At 34.9% G+C, this 20,811-nt stretch overlaps 3 protein-coding genes and 1 pseudogene across 5 annotated transcripts; 2 read left to right on the top strand and 2 right to left on the bottom strand.

Moving 5' to 3' along the window:
• Positions 1 to 2,987: 2,987 nt before the first annotated feature.
• Positions 2,988 to 3,848, bottom strand: LOC109150439 (annotated as a pseudogene).
• A 3,647-nt stretch (positions 3,849 to 7,495) lies between these two features.
• Positions 7,496 to 8,624, top strand: LOC109150610 (probable glutathione S-transferase parA). Its single transcript, XM_019298565.1, has 2 exons — positions 7,496 to 7,894; positions 8,022 to 8,624. The coding sequence occupies exons 1-2, from the start codon at positions 7,574 to 7,576 to the stop codon at positions 8,364 to 8,366; spliced, it is 666 nt and encodes a 221-aa protein (XP_019154110.1). The 5' UTR covers positions 7,496 to 7,573; the 3' UTR covers positions 8,367 to 8,624.
• On the bottom strand, positions 8,503 to 12,328 carry LOC109150609 (probable sugar phosphate/phosphate translocator At3g14410). 2 transcript variants are annotated; one of them, XM_019298564.1, is made up of 8 exons: positions 11,996 to 12,328; positions 10,718 to 10,825; positions 10,600 to 10,634; positions 10,056 to 10,168; positions 9,552 to 9,813; positions 9,182 to 9,450; positions 8,896 to 9,054; positions 8,503 to 8,781 (listed from the first exon to the last, which is right to left on the bottom strand). In XM_019298564.1, exons 1-7 carry the CDS (start codon positions 12,095 to 12,097, stop codon positions 8,930 to 8,932), a joined length of 1,014 nt encoding a protein of 337 aa, XP_019154109.1. In that variant the 5' UTR covers positions 12,098 to 12,328; the 3' UTR covers positions 8,503 to 8,781; positions 8,896 to 8,929. The 2 variants fall into 2 exon arrangements, with proteins under 2 accessions (XP_019154109.1, XP_019154108.1); XM_019298563.1 differs by having other exon boundaries at positions 8,503 to 9,054.
• A 3,063-nt stretch (positions 12,329 to 15,391) lies between these two features.
• Positions 15,392 to 19,202, top strand: LOC109150640 (peroxisomal (S)-2-hydroxy-acid oxidase GLO1). 2 transcript variants are annotated; one of them, XM_019298622.1, is made up of 11 exons: positions 15,392 to 15,673; positions 15,991 to 16,165; positions 16,261 to 16,385; positions 16,898 to 16,944; positions 17,160 to 17,237; positions 17,331 to 17,455; positions 17,560 to 17,626; positions 17,716 to 17,848; positions 17,943 to 18,043; positions 18,157 to 18,261; positions 18,793 to 18,984. In XM_019298622.1, exons 2-11 carry the CDS (start codon positions 16,026 to 16,028, stop codon positions 18,982 to 18,984), a joined length of 1,113 nt encoding a protein of 370 aa, XP_019154167.1. In that variant the 5' UTR covers positions 15,392 to 15,673; positions 15,991 to 16,025. The 2 variants fall into 2 exon arrangements, with proteins under 2 accessions (XP_019154167.1, XP_019154166.1); XM_019298621.1 differs by having other exon boundaries at positions 15,396 to 15,673; positions 16,003 to 16,165; positions 18,793 to 19,202.
• Positions 19,203 to 20,811: the final 1,609 nt, after the last annotated feature.

Genomic DNA, 20,811 nt, shown 5'->3' with positions numbered 1-20,811 from the left:
TTTTTAAAGTAGATGAACTAAATTGAACAGAATAAATGTACAAGAACTAAATACATGAACTTTGTAAGTACTTTTTATACACTTATAAAAAATTTTATATTTAACATGTCTTGTATGGTTAGACCGTCTCATACAAAATAAAGGAAAAAAAAAAAAAACTTTTTATATTTAACATGTCTTGCACGGTGAGACTGTCCCATACAAAAAAATCATTTCCAAATGAAATGTGAAGAAATTTCCTCCCATCAATCTTCTCGTGACTAACCTCATCCCTGAAAGTGAGTGCCTTGCTAATAGAGCTGTCAATACGGGCTGGCAGGGCGGAACGGGCCGCGGGCCAAAAACCCACTCCTTGGCGGGCCTGGGCTTCACAGGCCCACCCACCACGCGGGCTAGGCGGGCCCCTGCCATTTTTATTTTTATTTTTATTTTTATTTTTTGTTGTTGTTGTTGTTGTTCTGAACCCATAAGTTGTTAGTTTGATATTTTGTTAAGTTTTACCACTTGTATATTCTAAAAATAATTAAAATAACTTCTTACGTACCTCACATAAGACATAGTTGATCAAACATTCGACATTACATAATACATAATAATAATTATAAAGTTCTTAGTTTTAAAATTTTAAAACTTTAAACTAGGGTTATGGTTATTACTTATTAGTTATTAGGTTATAGTTAGATTTTATAAATTAATATATATATATATATATATATATATATATATATATATATATATATATATATATATATGAAACTGGAATTGAGAAAATTCAGAAATTTTTGACTTTTATATTGTGAAATTTTCTGAGAGTATTTGGTAATGAATTTTGATACAATTTTTTTTTTCAGATATGAACTTCAGCAAGTCTAGAACATACACAAAAAATTTTATATAAATCCAAGATCTAGAAGTAATTTTCTCAAATTTTTTCTTTAAACTGCGTCAGCTAGAATTTTTCTGGACAGCACACTGCCAAGAACTTAACGGAATTTTCTGTGATTATTGGAACATGTTTTCAACCCAAACGTTTGATGGATATCAAGATATATAAGTGTAGGTTTTCTAAAAAAAATTCAAGCAAAAATGAGTTAAGGAAGTATGTTTTGCAAATTTATTTTTCCGACTGCACCATACAAAATTTTATCGGAGAGTAAAATATTATATAGAAAAGCGCTCATATGTGGTCATGTCATTAGGTGTGGTCGTGTGGTCGTATCTGTGTCGTTGAATCAGTTTAATCTAACGGCAGTAATAATTCTGAGAATTTTCGCGCGTTTTGGTAAGTGGGGGTGTTATGGTCATTACAGTGGCCATTTTATAGCGGGCGGGTTCCAGAATACACCAACAGTGTTGACAACATACACCAATAGTGTAATAAAACACACCACAGTGAAACACACCAATGGTGTATTCCCATGTTATGGTAATTACAGTGGCCATTTATAGCGGTCGGGTTCCAGAATACACCAACAGTGTTGACAACATGCACCAATAGTGTAATAAAACACACAACAATGTGATTTTCCTTATTCCGGTGTTTTATGACGAGTTTACCCTTGGAGTTCACTGGGTAGGAGAATGTGCGCGAAAATACTGAAAAAATCTTGATTAATATGATTCATTGGATCTATCTAATCTAATGGCCTATAATTGACCATATGACCACACCTAACAACATGACCACATGTGATCACCCCTCTATATATATATATATATATATATATATATATATATATATATATATATATATATATATATATATATATATATATATATATATATATATATATATATATATATATATATATATATATATATATATAGCCCCGCCAAGCCCGCATGCCTAAGCGGGACAGGTCAAAAAAGCCTGCTCCTTGGCGGGCTGCGATTTTCGAAACCTACCCCCTACCTAAGTAGGGGGCGGGACGTGTCGGTCCGGCAGGCAAAGCCCGTTTTGACGGCTCTACTTGCTAAATAATGTGGCAAGAGAGAGAAATTTTTTTTGTTTTGATTTTTAACCTACATGGATATCAAAGGGAGAGAGAAATTGTTAATTTAGTAAGTGGAGAGATAAGCAATTGTGACAGCTTTATCTGCCATTCTTGCCAACCATTTCACTTTTGAGTTCTACTACATAGACTCCCAAAATTCTACTCCTTCATTTATACTCTCTGAGGTGGCAAATCAGGATTGGTTATTTTCATCATGTGAGTCCATAGAAAAATGTCTACATCAAGAGCATGTGAGAGGGAATACAAGTTGGGAGTTTAAAATGGGAGTACACCAAGTATTTTCCTTCACTTTTTGTTTTTGTTCTTTTATTTTAATATTATTTTATTATATATTTATAATATAATATGAAAGTGGAGCTTGTTTTTAAAAGTGTGAGAGATTTGCAAGAATGTAGAATAAATAATAGAAAATTTATAAATTTGATAATGTTAATGTCATACCCATTTTAAAAAGTAAGAGATACTTACCGGGATAAGGATAGCCTAAGTGGTCATATTCCGTCTTTATTTTTGCCCCAAAAATCCTAAAACTTGGGTAATATTTAATTTAGTTGTAGGTTTCACGATTCATGGATGATAATGCAACATATGTCAGCATGTGGGAATTGGTCAGATTTAGTAAAACACTTCCCATTGGTAGATGGTACACATTGTCATCATGTTGTCTTTTCAATTCTTGGCGGGTAATTCTACATATGAGTTAATTCCAGCAATGGTCCTCCGACTATTGTGACTTTTTAAAATTAATACTCAATTTTTATTTTGGACAAAAAAGACGCTTGACTTTCAAATTTATTTCAATAATAGTCCTTCTGTCAAATATCAGTTAAAGTGACTTTAAGTAGAGGGGTAGTGTAGTCATTTCCTTAATTGCTTTCTTCTCCCTCTTGAAAATACGTATCAGACCAATTTTGGTTTTGGTGGAGTGGGGGGATGGAGATTCTGTCACCATCTTACTCTTACCTATTGAACTCAAGTTGAATTCTTGAAGAAAGCAAGAGCACACGCCGGACCGGTTGGAGAATGCCCTGGCTTTGTACGAAAAGGACACGTCGGGCCGGTTGGAGAAGACGACGAAAATGCTGCCGGATATGTATATGTTTGGGAGCTTACGGGATTGAGAGTGTTGTGTTCTTTGAAGCTCTCTTCCAGAACGACGGACTGGTCTTTGGTGAGGCGGAGCTTCTGTCTAGAAGTTTCGCCGTCTTCCTCATTGCTGATGCCCCAGGAGCACGCCCGTTTCACGTAGTTTTCTTCTGGGTTCATCGTCATATTTAATTCTCTCTTCCCGCGGACGCTCAATCGTGCTGCTCGGCGACGACACTTCGGCCTCCTCCTCCGCATCGGTGGCCTCCGGCGCTCTGTTCACGTCTATCCCTTTCAACAACGTCCGAGTTTCCGCCCTGCATGTCTCCGAGTTCCGATCTACACATAAATACATTAAGCTTTTTATCCACTGCAAAACTTTCTCTTTTCTCTTTCAATACCCAATCAAAGTTGGGATCTTTTACGCCATTTCAGATCAGCAAAACAATACATATATACAGGCTCTTTAAAGCAAGAAAAGGACAGGGAAAAAATCACCATTTTCCCTTGTTTTCTTTTTAAATTTTCAAGAAAAAAATAAAAAGTAAGATTTTGAGCAGATCTGAAACCTGAGGAAGGGAAAGATTCAGGCCCCCAGGGAGGTTTGTGGAAGAGATTGAAAGGTGAAGGGTGAGCGGGCAAGGGATTATTGAGGTGCGGTAATGGCGTCGCAGAAGCAGAGTTTCTACTGATCTCCGGAAAGCTCAAGCTCAAACTCAACCCTAAATCTTATTTTCCCACCATCATTTTGTTTTCTCAGAATACGACCAAAATCTCACTCAGCCTGGTTCAATTCTTGATAGACAGACACAGATGATTGTAGCAGATGCAGAGGGTATATGTGAAAATCTTGAAAACAGAAAGAGGATATATGGAGGAGAGTTGAAGAGCAATGGAAGAAAAGTGGGGGGTGGGGGTGTGTGTGTTGGTCAAAAGAAGAAAGCAAATAAGGAAATGACTATACTACCCCTCTACTTAACACCACCTTAACTTATATTTGACGGAATGACCGTTGTCGGAACAAATCTAAAAGTTAAGTGTCTTTTTTGTCCAAATTAAAAGTCAAGGACCAATTTTGAAAAATCGTAATAGTTGGAGGACCATTGCTGGAATTAACTCTTCTACATATACTCTCAAATTATACTTTCATTTTGCACTCCCTATGACATGTCATGTCTTGATTGCTTAATTTAGTAGGGGGGCATGATGTTTATCTATTCTCTCTTTTTCTTCCTCCAATCAAATTTAAACACAAGTAGGAGTACAAATTGGGAGTATGGTTTTGAGAGTACATCTAGTATTTTTTATTCTTAGCCTAAGGCGTGAAAGCCCGGACGAATCTTGTGTAAGGGAGCCGGGGAAAGGCCCTTTGTTCACGCTTTTCCTCCCTTTCAAATTAAATACCACTTACTAAATCATTAAGCTGTGCTTATGCAAATTTTTTTTTTTTTTTTTTAAATACGACTAATAAAATTGATCAAATAATAAATTTTTAAAGTAGAGAGAAATTTTTTCCAAGACATGATAACAAAAAAGGTCTAGTTTACATGCGGACTTGTAGCACCATGTATGCATGAATGCACCACCACGTATTCGAAAATGCACCAAAGTATGGTGCATTTGTGCACTCCATCCTCGTGCATTTTTGAACAAGTGGTGGTGCAGATCTGAACGAAAATGTTAGTCCGCATTTAATCCATCATATATATATATATATATATATATATATATATATATATATATATATATATATATATATATAACTGATCATAATCAAAAGTTTCCTTAGATAACAAAATAGGGCTTTGACAATCCTCCTCATTTTCTTGTTGATTGTCTTTCAGCTGATTTAATGCATTAAGTTTGTCGTTTAAAAAAAAATTAAAAAATAGGGTTTAATCTTATCCATTAATCCAGCCCAAATCAATGGTCCAGAATGAAGATATGTTAACGTGGTTGCATTATGATAATTTTGTGTAAGTTATTTTTTTTGTCTTTCTGTGGATTTTTTCCTTCTATCAGTGCACATTTTCCTTGTTCGAGTGCACATTTTTGTCTCTTCTATAGCACACAGTTTCTCCTTTCGAGTGCATATTGTTGTGCCTTCCAATGCATAATTTTGGACTAGTGCAACACGAACACATTCTATTTTACTTTTTCATTTTCCTCATGCAAAGTTCGTTTATGATTTGTGTTGAAGATCATGTACTGGTCATCTTCCAATTAGTTTTATTACTCGTTGAATCACAAACATGAGTTCAGTAATTAATTAGTATTATATTTTAGCAATAGTAAGCAATTAGTCGTTTATGATTTATCTTGAATCACTAATTACTAATTTGAGTTGAATCTTGTAATTCTCGGTTATGATTTGTGTTGAAAATCGGATTTAGTCTTTTCAATAATCGCTACACATCTTTATGCCTTTAGTGTACATTTTTAAAGATCATAGAGTGTCAGATTTTTTTAAAGAGCAATTGATATTGACTAAATTAGTGACTGAGATTTATTCACATTTTTCACTTGGGAGCTCGTTTACACCTGATCCAAAGCTTATGGCTGATATATATATATATATATATATATATATATATATATATATATATATATATATATATATATATATATAGAGGCGGGTTCAGGTGCGGCAGTGTCTTACGGTGCGGCAACACCAATAGTTCAACAAATATGCACCATCAACGTTAGGAAAATACACCACACAAAACAGAGTAAACAGAGTCCTGCATCACCAAACACACACCATTAGGTGTGAGTAAAAACACCATACACTGTTCGGAAATACACCATTGGGGGTGGTGAGTTATATGGTGTATTTTTTTGAGTCTGTTGTGTATTTTGTGATGTTTTATTGCATTTCATTGTGGTGTGTTTTTATTACACTGTTGGTGCATAATGTTAACACTGTTGGTGTATTCTGGAATTTGACCGCACCGCCGCACGGTAAGACCCCGCCGCATATGAGCGCTCTTCTATATATATATATATATATATATATATATATATATATATATATATATATATATATATATATATATATATATATATATACATATATATACACACACACACACACACTCCCTTTGTCCTATTTTATGTGTCGTGTACAGTTAACGATGTTTGACTGTAATTATTTACAATTTAATTTTTCATAATATTAAGTTTAAAATTAGTATATATATGAAATTTATATATTTAGAAACTACATTAAAAGTACTATTAAACACACAAAAAAAAATCAAATTTAAAAATGATAAGTAAATACTAATGAAAACAAGAAAAGAAGAAAGAGTTGGTTTACCAATGAAAAGTAAGTAGGATGGATAAAATGGAATAGAGAGAATACAATCTAACCTATACATAGTATATGTTCAACATGATTATGACAATCTCTTTGATTAGAATGGAATCGAACCTGTGACCACGGTACATAAATATTTTGACCTATACCGAAAATTCAATGAAACTTAATTATCTTTCAACATCAATTCAAGTAAGCAATGACACACACACACAACATATAATATTTGGACGGGAGGATTATACCATTTTATTTATTTTCATGGACGACGGGATCATGAGAGTGGCTGCTTCAAATCTTCTTATTTAAAAAACACCAATTAATTTAACTTTTATCATCTTATTAATAACTTGGGTTGAGTCCCTTTAGAATGATGTAAGCCATGACAAAAGCCTAAAAAGTTTATTGGTGGATGATAACAAAATGAAAAGAAAAAGCTTGAATTGCATCACAAGAGTTAGTGGAGGAAGTTAATAGTTATTGCAGCATTCAAAGATTGCATATCTAATATCTTATATTTAATATCGCATGCATGCATGATCAGCAGTTGTCTCTCATATATTTTCTCTTAAATATTTTTCTTCTGATGTGACATTATCTGATTCAACTATTTAGTATTTAATTATTATTTGAATACTTTCTCCTAAAAGGTTGAATCTCCAACTCCGACAACTAAAAAAATATTTGAGTGGACGGTGACTCAATGACTCAACAGACAGGTCAAATGCTGGCCTGGTACGTACAAAGGATCTGTCCACTTTACACATAATTCCCGCATTATCGCCGTTGAGTTTCAAATCTTGGTCTTATCTCCCTAAATACTGCCTATTGGACCATTGAACTAATCTTGTACGGGTAATTCGTGAATACCTATGCTAATGAATGGAAATCATGTTAAGATAGAAAATTTAGAAGGCCGCCGGCAAAAAGCAATTTTTTTTCCATTGTTAAATGGTTTGGTTGGCCAAAGTGAAACGGTCAGAATGAAACAGAAATGCAATATTGAATTGAGACATTATATTCAACATTTCAACACCACCTATTACTCTATATATTATTCCCTGGGAAACATACATCGTCCGTGCAGTGCTCTTCAAAATCCTAAGTCATTGGAAGCTTTAATTTTGTTGAGTAATTCAATTCTATCACAAAAATGGAAAGTAATAATGAGATTGTGTTGTTGGATGAGTATGAGAGCATGTATGGGATGAGGCCAAGAATGGCACTGGCTTTGAAAGGGATTGGCTATGAATCCAAGGAAGAAGATTTGGATAACAAAAGCCCACTCTTGCTCAAAATGAATCCAATTCACAAGAAGATTCCTGTTCTAATTCATAATGGCAAACCCATTTGTGAATCACTCATTATTGTTGAGTACATTGATGAGGTTTGGAATGACAAATATCCATTGCTGCCATCTGATCCATACAAGAGAGCTCAAGCTAGGTTTTGGGCTGGTGTCATTGATGCAAAGGTAATTTAATTTAATTTCTATATTATTATATTGTTGCCAAAAGCCTTGTGGTCAAACGGCATAGCTGTGGCCACTCAAATAAGAAGTCTCTGGTTTGAACCCCAGTAACTGGTATTTATGTACGCAGATCTATGACCGCCTGGTTGAATGGGTATTTAAAACCAAAGATGAGAATGCCATTAAAGAAGAGATTGCAGAGTGGCTGAAGCTGCTAGAAGGGGAGCTAGGGAAAGACACATATTTTGGAGGGGATAAGATTGGGTTCTTGGATTTGGCACTCATTTCATTCTTCCCCTGGCTTCTGGCTTTCGAGAAAGAAGTAAACTTCAGCATGGAGGAACTAGTGTGTCCAAAGTTGATTGAATGGACCAAAAGGTGCCTACAAAATGAGACTATCTCCAAATGCTTTGCAGACCCTTTGAAGATCTCTCAGATGGTTCTGCAAATGAGGAAAACCAATGGCGTTAACTAAGTAGAATTATATTGAAAATCCTTATTTCACTCTTAGTTGTTCTCTCATCCATTATAAAAACCAACACTTTTTACCATGCAAATGGAAAGAAATGATCACAAACAAATCATCTTTGAACCATTAAATCTTCAACTAATTAAAAAAGACAACATCCATTCCATTCTTGTCTCTCAATGCAAGTTTGCAGCAGTGTAATATACACTATACAAAACCAATTGTTTACATAATACAACAAAAAGCCAAAAAAAAAAAAAAAAATCCATAAATGAGTATTCAATCATTCATTCCCATTTATCAACAACTCCTTTGTGGTTTTGTCCATCCTTTCCATGAAATCATGTAAAACACTGTAATTCTCGTGTTGCCTGTTTCTTCTTCTTCTTCTTCTTCTTCGTATCTACTGTAGTCATGTACACTACACACAGTACACAGTTCAGAAGCAGCAGCAGCAACAATACACGTGCCAATGTCCCCGGATGTTGCAGAGCAGCTATCTGGTCTATAACACATTTAAAAGTGAAGAAATTACCGCTAAATCATACTGTCAGAACTACCCCTTGCATCTATTTGTCAGAATTTGAAGAAACCAATGGTATAGATTGAGTAGGCTCAGACTCGTCGTTGGTGCTTGTTCGCGAAGCTTCTTTCTTCAACTTGTGATTGTTGTATGCAGCCACCCCTCCAATGGCTGCAACAAAACTCAAGAGAATTACGGACTACTCTATTTGTGTGTGTGTGTGTGTTCATTATTCGAATATCTCTGGGCAAGCACGACTATAAGAGCTGATAGTAGCCAAAGCTGGATATAAAATTACCAATAGCATAACCAAAAATATTGATGAGTGTTAGTTTTGTATCTGCGAATATAAGAGCTGATAGTAGCACAACCACCCAATCTTTGACGACTCCAGCCACACGAATGGTGAGGGCACTCGTATGTGAGATCACAAGGAAAACTGAGAGATTGAGAGCAAAGGTACATAGAGAATTTAGGGTTAGAATAAGAGGTTGAAAACTCCACGTCCCTTGTGCCTCCATCTTCGGTTTCTCCAAGAATATCCATGGAACTAAAAGGCAAATAGCACTGTATTGAAAAGAAGATTCTGTTATCAATGAGAAAAGCTCTTGTAATAGAACATGATAAATGAGAACTGATAATAAGCTTTCAGAAAGTAAAATGCATGCCTGCATGGGCTGACGTAGTACATAACAGATATGGGGTTTAGCTTGAGGCCCTTCTTCTTTACCAGAATCTCCATGAATATAAGCCTCAAGGCTTCTCCAACAACACCTCCCATTTGGTAGACAACACCGATCCAATTGATATTAATTTCTCCATAAGAAGCCACTAGTACACCAAAACTGATGACAGACATTATGAGAAGCATCCTGCAGCTCATCACTTCAAGTCCAGCTGCTACTCCAAGAATGAAAACAGCTACCGGCACTGAAGATGGGGTACCCAGAAATGAAAAATTGTCAATTGACGACAGATGAAAGGACCAATATAGACGCATATTTTTAGATCCACATGTCTCTGTCCTTTTTTCTCAAATAATCACCAGTCCATCCTCTTTATGATAAATTGACATTATAGCACCTCATCGGAGTTTACGTATATAACACTGAAAACTTTCTATGGTTCTGCTTAAAAGACCACAATATCAACCAGAAAGTAAGAACACTCACTGATAGCCTTCAACATCTGAGCAAATGAAACAGAAATATACAGGTAAGCTGTGTTCCCAAGCCAGAGTGTCATAGCAAACATTGCTCCAATCGGAATAACTGACCAAATATATCTGCCCATTGAAAGATTATCAATATAAAATTGCGTTTATAATATAAGCTAGATGAAAAAAAAAAAAATCTCCCTTGGAAAGCAAAACGGGTTTTACTAAAAAAAACAAGAGGGAAAGTGCAGTGGTGACTGGTGAGCCCAAGACATCCTTCTGTTAATGCAAGGCAACTAAAAGGAAAAAGATAATAACTTCCAAAAGACAAGACAAAAGCAAAATGAAGCTCGAGTACGCAAGCTGATTGACCATCTTTGGCTCATACAGGTATCATGGTGCAAATATGTGAGAGATAAACTTCATCCCCCCTCCCCCCTTTAGGATAGTATATACACCAGAAGAGGGTAAAGCAACTGTTTGAAGTAACCGCAATAAATAAATACACACACACACACAAACAAACATTTGACATCATTTATCAAGCTGAAGGTACCCACATTTCCAGTGTCATTCCAGGCTCAACTTTCATAATCTGGATAGAAAACAAAAACTAACATTACAGGTTGTATAAGTGAAATTGAAGGAATACCTGTAAAGTATAAGCAAAATGTTTACCTTGAAAACCTTTGTTAGCAAAAAACATGCCACAGAGGAGAAGACCATGTGGAGTAGAGTCAAGGCAAGAGGATAAGGGAAGTTTATTTCTTTTGATGACAAAACCCACTACAATAACAAAAACCAATATTCAAACAACAGCTAAAAGTAGATAGACATTTTCAAGTAGTCTTGTAAATAATTCTCATGAATAGCCATGAAGAAATCAAACCATAAAACATGGGCAGGTCATTTTATCTTTCTTGTCTTTGATTTTCTTTTTTCGAATCTCTCTTTTCAAAGGCATTAAATGGTTCAATGTAATACTGTGGGCACAGGGTTGAGGCTCTTGAAACTTCATATTTACAGCACAATGGTTAAAAACTGATCAAAAATAATGAAATAAGAACAATGGTAATAATGATGTAGAGATTTTAATAGTGACTAGGAAAGATACTAATCTTCAGATGAAGAGCTTAGTGATTGCTACGTCATAGGCAGAAAAGAACAAGAAACCAGGGTCTAAGCATGCAGTGGTAAATCAAAAAAAAAAAAAAAAAAAAAAACCCTTTTATGTCAACGTATCCTACTCCTATAAAATAGAACTAAACTAAAAAAGATATCATAGATATACAGCAGCAAACAATCAAAATTCAACTAGAACCACACATTTCATTAGGTGCTTACTTCAAAGCTCACATTAATTGCAAAGAAGGCTTTAATAAAACTATTAAACAAAATTATTTGCCACTATTTTATTTAATAGTGTCCCCAACTGTGAAATTGAGCTTTGGTCACAATTTTGAAGCATATCCATCTATCTTCAAAATATCACAGCACTCTAAAGCAAATATCAGTAGGAAAAAAAAAACTAACCAAAGGTACTTCAAGATCCCTGTTTTTCAGTTTGTTTCCTTCAAACTACAAGAGGCTAGCCAAATTGCCAAGAAAATGCAAGAAATTGATAAAAATCCTTTACATAAACATGACATCACATCTGCATACACAGATGCCACTTGTCCAGGTCCGAATCGTTACTATGGTCAAACCCAATGGCGGTTCCTACTTCACGGCAATCATCAAGAAATCGACAAAAATCTATATTTAGGCAATCAACAATACCCATTAATATAAAGGCCACGGAAAAGGCGGATTACCAAATAGTGTAAATACAAAGAACAAAAAGCAATCATTTTTCAAGCTCAAATCAATCAAACGTTTAAAGGAGAAGGCACACCATCTCTTCGAGAGAGTAACTTCGTTGACTGTAAAAAAAGACAAAGGGGCAAGAAGGAAGACCTTGTTGAAGAAGATCTGACCGCTGGAGAGAGCAATGTAGAGAAGAATGTAGGTGTATGTGAGCACCTCGTCTTTCACGACTTTTTTCGGTGGATCCGCCATTAATGGGAGCTACGGGTGTGGCGAATTGAGTGTGGAAGAGATATAGCGCCCGCCGCGTTGTTGCTTAGAACGGCAGAGATGGATGGGCAATCGGATTGCGTGAGCGCAGTTCAGCCCAGAGCACTCCGACTTTGCTTACAAACGTGAGCTAAGAAGCGCACCGCAGGGTCCAAAACTAAAAACGAAAAACGTCTTTGGTCGTTTGTATATGATTTTCGATCTCCGTTTTCTGATCTTTGTGAGTGAGATATTTCTTTTTGAAAAAAAAAAAATGTCAAATAGGTAAGTAAATTGATGGAAGAAAAAGGTGTGTAATTAAATTATTAAAAATATTAAAAACATTTTTTATAAATTACTTTCAATTTTTTTTTAAAAAAATACGATGTTATAATATCAAATTATATATATTATTTTTAAAAATTAAAAAAAATTATTATTTTTAAAAAATTTAAAAGAAGTTGGAGGCAACCATAGCCTGAAGCATTGCGAATTCGCCCTATTCCACTTCATTAAATCACGCGATGCTTGCCACTGGGGAGCCTTGGTTGTTGGAACTCATACACTAAGAGCCATATAGGAATATGAATACCCATTTTCGGATGGAGGGGTAGCCATGACGGCCTCCATCCTCGTCCAGGACAAAGGTAGGGGTAACAATGGTTGCCTCCCCCTTCATCCACAGTAGGAGAAGGTGGTGGCTGCCTCCACCTTCTTCTGAAATTTTGTAAAAAAATTACTTTTTTCTTTTAATTTTAAAAAATGATAATTAAAATAATTTTTTTATATATAATTTGACATCATGACATCATATTTAAGGGAAACTTGGGTGAAGTAACCTGTAAAAAGTGCTATTTGCACAAGTTTTGAATTTTTAATGGTTCAATTGCACAATGTGTAAAAGTTTAATTTACTGACCTATTTGACATTTTTTATCTTTTTTTTTTTTTAGGTTAATATTCTACCGTAAAACTTAATAAGTTACAACTAACAAGTTAGGTACAATTTACTTTTTGAAGAGAAATAACTTAATCCATTAAATCAGAGTGTAACAAATTCATAATGAAACTAGGAGGATTGACATGCAATTAATCCTTACAACTTTCTGACATAAAACGGCTTCTTTAGTAATAGCATGGAGGACATGATTCACAGATCATATCACTTAACAAAATATAAGCGAATATTACTAAAAAAAGCTAGCAACTTGACAAACTTGCATGAGTTTGTCCCATATTTTACTTTTTTTGTTGATATGTTGTGCATCAATTGTCTTTAAAGAAACAAAAACAGTGACAAAAAATCATGTCCCATATAAATTGCTTGTTTATACCCATCTGAGCGCGAATAAAACGTGTAGTACTTGCATATATGTTGATATTTATTAAACATTTTTAATTTATTGGCTTTATATGTCAACAAAGGGGTGCCAAGACATCTGTTATAATAAAGTCATTTTTTTTGGTACAACATTTGACTAGGCCTTAATTAATAAGAGCTCCGTCAATAATAGGTAAACCTAATGGATGATATTTAGTTACCAATATTAATGGGATATTTGTATAATGTTTTTCATGTCCTCTCACTGCTCAGTTAATGACTCATATATTATTTAGAGCATGGAGTAATAATGAGAGAAAAACATAATATCACGTTGGTTCATGGTAGCATGAACAAAATGAATTGATGTTGCGGGTGAAACTTCAATAAATAGTGTTGCAATCTAATGTAGTTGTTCAATTCGTTCAATCCAGAAGGTGCAACTTTGCCAGATAAGATTTTATGGTTCAGGCAAAGATTGGCTTCGTACTATCAATTCTCACGTTATTTGTATGTGAAATATAAACACTTTAATGAATTGAGATTTCACTAACTTGGTAGCCCCTAGACGCTGGGCCGATCCTGGATAAGTTTGCCCAGAACCCCCAAATTTTTGAGCGCCCCATACTTAAAAAAGAAATTATTATATGTATAGAGTATATAAGCAATTAAGCGGCAACTACAACATTAGCCATTAAGCTCAACTATTTTCCTAGCTTATCTCACAAATTGCGCAACCCTAGTAGTACTGTTATTACCGTAGCTTTAGTTTTTCTTCTTTTTTATTTTTATTTTTAGTTTTTGAATCTATTACAAGATATTATCAGCTCTATACTTTCTCTAATTACTGCAGCTCAAAGAGTCAATACCCCACCACCGGAGTTTGATCCTGTGACCTTCCTTCAAGGGGAGCTACAGTTCTACAGAGGTGCCATCTGAGCACAAAGTGCTTAGCACCGTAGCTTTAGTTAATTACCAACATTACGTAAATTGGGATGCTCTTGATTTTAAATTAATAGATATTCTTATGAAAGATGGTCCTAAAAGAGATTTATCAATAAATAAAAGTCCTAATAAATTCTCTAGAAGATTTTTGTCAGCATTTTACACCAGATATTTGCCAAATAGAGAAAAGTGTGATCGAGATTGGCTTGTATATTCAAAAGAACTTGACAATGTGTTTTCTTTTTGTTGCGAGATTTTTAAAAAGGGTATAGGAAAACGTGTTTCGGCTTGTGCATCTAAATGTGCATGGTGCATGTCATTTTTTAAATGAAATTTTAAAGGTATTTTTTATAGAATATTTATGTTTTGAATTTTTAACGCAAGTTTTTAAATTATTATTTATATATACAAATTACTTTAAAAATTTTTTAATTTAAAATATTATACGGGACCTTAATTTTTATTGAATGACCCTGCCTAGGGTTATCGAATGCTTGTGTCTAATTCAATTTCTCTGTATACTCAATTTATTGCTTTGTACACTGTCTAAGCAGTCACGCAAACTGACTTAATAAAAAACTAGTATATCTTTTGGGTGCTCAGAATATCCCTCCATCTGATAGTCAAAAGACTAATTTCCCGTCTCAACGATCAGCACACTAAATAATAGGGGACTGGCCAATCATGTTGGTTAACATGTCTTAACCAAGTTGTAACAAATGCAAGTTTGCATTGATAAAGAGCTTTGAACCTTGATTCTATAGTTCACGTGCATCTCTGTGAGTGTATCTTGGAAGTACCCAATTGCATTGCACATAAAAGGCAGTTGTGGCAACAAGTACAGAAAGGCTAAAGCTTTTCGCCTATTTGATAATTGATACTAAATAGTCTCCAAGAAGCTTTTGTTATCTTGATGCACATTATCCTTTTGCGCAAATGCCTAAATGGAGATTACCTGTATTCAAGAAAGTCTAGATATTTATATTTGATGGTTCTTGGAAGATTGGATGGCAGTGAAGGGAGACTGTGTAACACAAAAGGTGGATGTGGTAGAGATGTAGCCATTTGCCCCCTCCCTCCCAATCGGATGTGGTTTCAAATGCCCTCCTCCAAAAACTCATCCTCTAATCTGTGTCTCTCTCTTCATCCACCCCCACACCTTTTGTCTTCTTCCTGATTCCCATTTAATCTCTTTCTTTCCTTTATCATCTCTAGTCTTTACTGTCCTTAAGCCACTCCCTTGTCGTTCTCTTTTATCAACTTCACCTCCACTCTGCATGCACTCTGATCTTCTCACTGGATTTGGAACACAAGGTCTGCCTCTCTCCCCCTTTCCTGTCTGCTTCAATTCTATGTTCATGGCAGCTGGTTTCTGTATATGAATCTTTACTTTGTTGTTTATAAATTCTTCTGTTAAGACACAGTACTCTTGTATTCTTGCTAGCTTGTTTTGTTCTTGATCTATTTATAGTTACCCTATCTTATGTTTTGTGCATATCATGAATCTGGGATCATAGTATTTTACTAAAGCTAATGATTTGTCTGTCATATTATAGCTGTGAGATGGTAGTTTGGTTAGGGGTTATTGTTAGTTTGCCAGGTTTATAGACTGAGCTTGAATAACTCCATGATTTTTGGAGCAGAGGTCTAAAAAGCAACAGTAGAGATGGAGGAGGTAACCAATGTAATGGAGTATGAGGCTATTGCCAAGAAGAAGTTGCCAAAGATGGTGTTTGACTACTATGCATCAGGTGCTGAGGATCAGTGGACACTGGCTGAGAACAGGAATGCTTTCAGTAGAATACTGTAAGCTACTCTGGTTTCTGAACCTGTAGTTCTAACTGTAGAAGTGATCATGATCATCACAACTGGATTATAATAAATTCTCCTTTCCTCGACAGGTTTAGGCCCCGTATTCTTATTGATGTGAGCAAAATTGACTTGAGCACCACAGTGCTAGGCTTCAAGATTTCAATGCCTATCATGATTGCACCAACAGCCATGCAGAAAATGGCTCATCCTGAAGGTATTAATTAGCTTTAACTTTCACAGGTCTGTCTGAGGTTCATTTCTGGTTAATCCATTTTAAAGATAAGCAAGGGACCAAGAATTTGTATTTATTCTAGCATGGTGTATATCTTGATACTCATAGTATAGTCACTAAGATTGTTTGAAATTTGAATCTTTAAATGAATATCAGTTCTGGAGGGTGCTCTGTTAACTTCTGGCTGCCCCCAGGTTTTTTGCTCTTTGCTCATATCAAAGTACACATCTTCAAAACACAACTCTCATTCTCTAAAGTGTTGAGATATTAATATCTGATTTCTTTTAATTTGATAAACACCGTTCCTGTGTATGCTAGAATGTTGTGAGTTGGTTAGTTAATTGATTGGTTTGGGTATTACTAGATTAGTTGTGAGGAGAATTCTGACCAAAGATTTTGGCTTAAGCCTGAAAGTACAAGCCATATGACACCAATTCTTATTTTGCAGAAGCTCAGTGATTATCAATCTAATGAGATAAATTGATTATATGCAGGGGAATATGCTACAGCAAGAGCTGCATCAGCTGCTGGAACAATTATGGTTAGTCTCTAATTGTCTGTAATTATATTAACTTCTCTCTAATGTGCATTAGTTTGTTGCTTAATTCTCAGGGTTTCTCACATGTATATGCATTTTATCAGTCTTTTATGTTCTGTTCTGATTTAGTTTCATAGCAACAAGAAATATTGAAGCTGTTAGGATATTATTATGTGGTTTATATCTCTTTTCTGATGCATTGCAACTTCATGTACCAGACGTTGTCATCTTGGGCAACTTCCAGTGTTGAGGAGGTTGCTTCAACTGGACCTGGCATCCGTTTTTTCCAGCTTTATGTAAGAACGAAGCACTATATATGCTCCACTTTCACTTCATGGTAAATTAGCATTCACGACATGTATGTCTAACAAAAATATTCTGTAATTCAGGTTTACAAGGACAGGAATGTTGTTGCTCAGCTTGTGAGAAGAGCTGAAAGGGCAGGTTTCAAGGCTATTGCCCTTACGGTTGATACCCCAAGGTTGGGCCGTAGAGAATCTGACATTAAGAACAGGTGTGTACTTCAAATTTTACAGTGTATTAGGTTGCTTGTCCTTGACTAGGATGAACAGTTCTAAAGTGAAGATTCTATAAGTTAATCTTCTTGCTTCCATGCAGATTCACTCTGCCACCATTTTTGACATTGAAAAACTTTGAAGGACTGGACCTTGGCAAGATGGATGAAGTAAGTGTAAACTAGTATATATATATACTGCTTATTTCCACTAATCTTTCTATAGTTTTATACAAGTCATTTTAACACTCTGGTCACAGGCTGCTGACTCCGGATTGGCTTCATATGTTGCCGGTCAAATTGATCGTACGTTGAGTTGGAAGGATGTTCAGTGGCTCCAGACAATAACTTCGTTGCCAATCCTGGTGAAGGGTGTACTCACTGCTGAGGATGGTATAAAACACAAAACCTCGTATAATTTCCTCTTTGGTAATACAACCAAGAAATCATGTATTGACAGTGAAAACTTCTGTCCTGGATTCTACAGCAAGGCTATCAATTCAAGCTGGAGCAGCTGGTATTATTGTGTCAAACCATGGTGCTCGCCAACTCGACTATGTCCCTTCTACAATCATGGCTTTAGAAGAAGTAACTGACTGATTCAAAGAATATTCATTAGTTTGAGAGCAAAACATCCTCTTTTTTTTTTTTTTTTTTTTTTTTTTTGTATCAAACTTTGTTGTAATCTATTATACTTCCAGGTGGTGAAAGCTGCACAAGGCCGTGTTCCTGTGTTCTTGGATGGTGGTGTTCGTCGTGGAACTGATGTCTTTAAAGCTCTGGCACTGGGAGCCTCTGGCATATTTGTAAGTAGATATACCAACACCTAAGCAATGCCATTTCTAACCACAAAATTATAGTCTTATCTGTTAGATATAGAATAATCTAACTATACTGAACAATAGTATACGAGAGATCTGACCTAGATGGTGTTGATCTCCAGCCACAGTTGATGTTCCTGTTGTTAGCAATTATTTACCTCACATCTGACTCAGAACCCTAGATGGTGTATTGGTGTCTACTGAGCAGTATGAGTATCGTATCTGTATGTGCTATATAATGAATAACCTGTATCCCATCAATCTAGGTTTATATTAGGCACAGAGTCTGGTTGAATAACAACTCCCAATTATTTAGTCCAACCAGACCACTTAATAAGCCTAGTCAACTTGCACCACTTAATTAAGGCCCTAATATATAATATACAATATATATTATTAGGGAAAATCTTACATTATCATCTTATGATAGTAACCTGATCTCCATTTCATGCTTAAGAAGGAACATTTTGTTTCTTGCACCATAAATAGGATCTCACAAAGTGTTTCCCTTCACAGATTGGGCGACCGGTGGTGTTCTCACTGGCAGCCGAGGGAGAAGCTGGGATAAGGAAAGTGCTGCAGATGCTGCGCGATGAATTTGAGCTCACAATGGCCTTAAGTGGCTGCCGTTCACTGAAAGAGATAACTCGAAACCACATTGTGACCGAGTGGGATGCTCCGCGTGCTCTTCCAGCTCCCAAGTTATGAAAAATTTGGACATAAATATATTACACAGAAATCTGTGGAACTGCATATATGCATGCATGCTTCATTGAGGCATAGCAAAGTTGAAGTTTTTTTTGCATTGATCTTTTTTCAAGAGCTTGTGTTTTCATTGAAAACTCATTTCTTTGTTTAAAGTGAGTTTCATTTTGAACTGGTGTTGTTACTTCCTATATATGGGCATTGGATGCTTTCTCTGTATATTCTCTCATTTGGTCGCCCAAATGTTTCCTTGTTTGTTTGTTTGTATTTTTTATTTTTATTTTTTTTTTATTTTGGGAGAGTTTCATATGGAATTTTATTTGTATGAAATAGAAACTTTAAGTCATTTTTAAAAAAGAAATTCATATAATAAAACAGTAAAAAAATTGACTTGATTTTATTAAATGTAACATAATTTAAATATAATTATTAATTTATTATAATGTGTAGACGTTTGAATTTTCATTCTTATTAGATCCCTAAAAAAAAAAAATTTGAATGTCAATTAATAATTTCAATGTAGTGGGGGTGAACTAAATCAAGTTTTAAGAGTCACATAGTATAAATGTGGTATAAAAGTTTGGGAATTTTAACACAAAGTGTTAATTAATGCCTAGTTTTCAACTATTCTGATTTTTTACTTTAATGATTGATAAATAATTTTACCATAGTTATTCGTCATATAATTTATCTGTACGCGGTTAACTCAAAGGAAAAATATATACAGATTCCGAATAGCATCTAACATAGAATGACCACCAACCTCATTTCATCATAATGAATGCAATCGTAGTACTAGGTGAAAACTCTTACAATTGCAATTTTAAACAACGGCATAGAATATATAATAAAAATATAGGGCTTTGATGAAATTGAAGACCATTTTTTCATTAGATATAAAATATAACATTCAAAATTTACATACTTGACCATAAAGGCATAATCTTGTGATAAAACTTTTTTTTTTTAAAAAAGTGTCAAACAGAATACTAAATTTATTGTTTTTATTCAATTAAGTTACTAAGCTTAAAAATTAAAGTGTTTTTAAATCATAAAACAAGCAAAATATATGCAATTGGGACAATCAAGTGATGAGAACATGAAACTATATATATGGAAGAATGGCTTCTCATGCGGTTGGAAGCACGTTAAGCATTAAACTGACGCATATTAAATACACAACACACGCATATAAATAAAACATCTTAAGAACACAAATCACACACGTTAAGAACACAAACCACACACCTTAAACACATAACAAAGCACCTTAAGAACACAAACCACGCACCTAAGGTTTTAAAAATGGTTCACTTTAAGTTTAACAGAATTGACGCACCTTAAGCATACAAATCACGCACCTTACGAAGGAAAACAACGCATATTAAGAAGAAAACCCACGCACCTAAGTTTCAGCAACTACTCATATTAAGCACAAACCCACGCACCTTAAGCACAAAACTCACGCACATTAAGTTTCAACACTACTCACATTAAGCACAAACCCCACGCTCCTTAAGCACAAAACTCATGCACCTTAAACACAAGACTCACGCACCTTAAGCACAAGACTCACACACCTTATATACAAAACTCACGCACCTTACTCACCACACAATCGCACCTCTCTCTCTCTCTCTCTCTCTATATATATATATATATATATATATATATATATATATATATATATATATATATATATATATATATATATATGAGATCATATGAGAACTAACCTCTCGATGAGTCCATGAGTACTAATAATCTAGTGCCTTAAAAAATAGATCTATGGATCGGATGAAATTAATTGGGAGAATTATTAAAACGTGT

Source organism: Ipomoea nil, unplaced genomic scaffold, assembly GCF_001879475.1.
Source record: "Ipomoea nil cultivar Tokyo-kokei standard unplaced genomic scaffold, Asagao_1.1 scaffold2279, whole genome shotgun sequence".
Taxonomy (NCBI): Eukaryota; Viridiplantae; Streptophyta; class Magnoliopsida; order Solanales; family Convolvulaceae; genus Ipomoea; species Ipomoea nil.
This window is presented reverse-complemented; position numbering and strand designations above follow the sequence as displayed.

Coding starts and splice junctions, on each gene's coding strand:
- LOC109150640 (XM_019298621.1), top strand. CDS start 16,026: ATGGAGGAGGTAACCAATGTAATGGAGTATGAGGCTATTGCCAAGAAG. Junction 16,386..16,897: donor GAAAATGGCTCATCCTGAAG/GTATTAATTAGC, acceptor GATTATATGCAG/GGGAATATGCTACAGCAAGA. Junction 16,945..17,159: donor CAGCTGCTGGAACAATTATG/GTTAGTCTCTAA, acceptor TTCATGTACCAG/ACGTTGTCATCTTGGGCAAC.
- LOC109150609 (XM_019298563.1), bottom strand. CDS start 12,097: ATGGCGGATCCACCGAAAAAAGTCGTGAAAGACGAGGTGCTCACATAC. Junction 9,814..10,055: donor TCAGATGTTGAAGGCTATCA/GTGAGTGTTCTT, acceptor CCCCATCTTCAG/TGCCGGTAGCTGTTTTCATT. Junction 9,055..9,181: donor TATTTTTGGTTATGCTATTG/GTAATTTTATAT, acceptor GTTTTGTTGCAG/CCATTGGAGGGGTGGCTGCA.
- LOC109150610 (XM_019298565.1), top strand. CDS start 7,574: ATGGAAAGTAATAATGAGATTGTGTTGTTGGATGAGTATGAGAGCATG. Junction 7,895..8,021: donor CTGGTGTCATTGATGCAAAG/GTAATTTAATTT, acceptor TTATGTACGCAG/ATCTATGACCGCCTGGTTGA.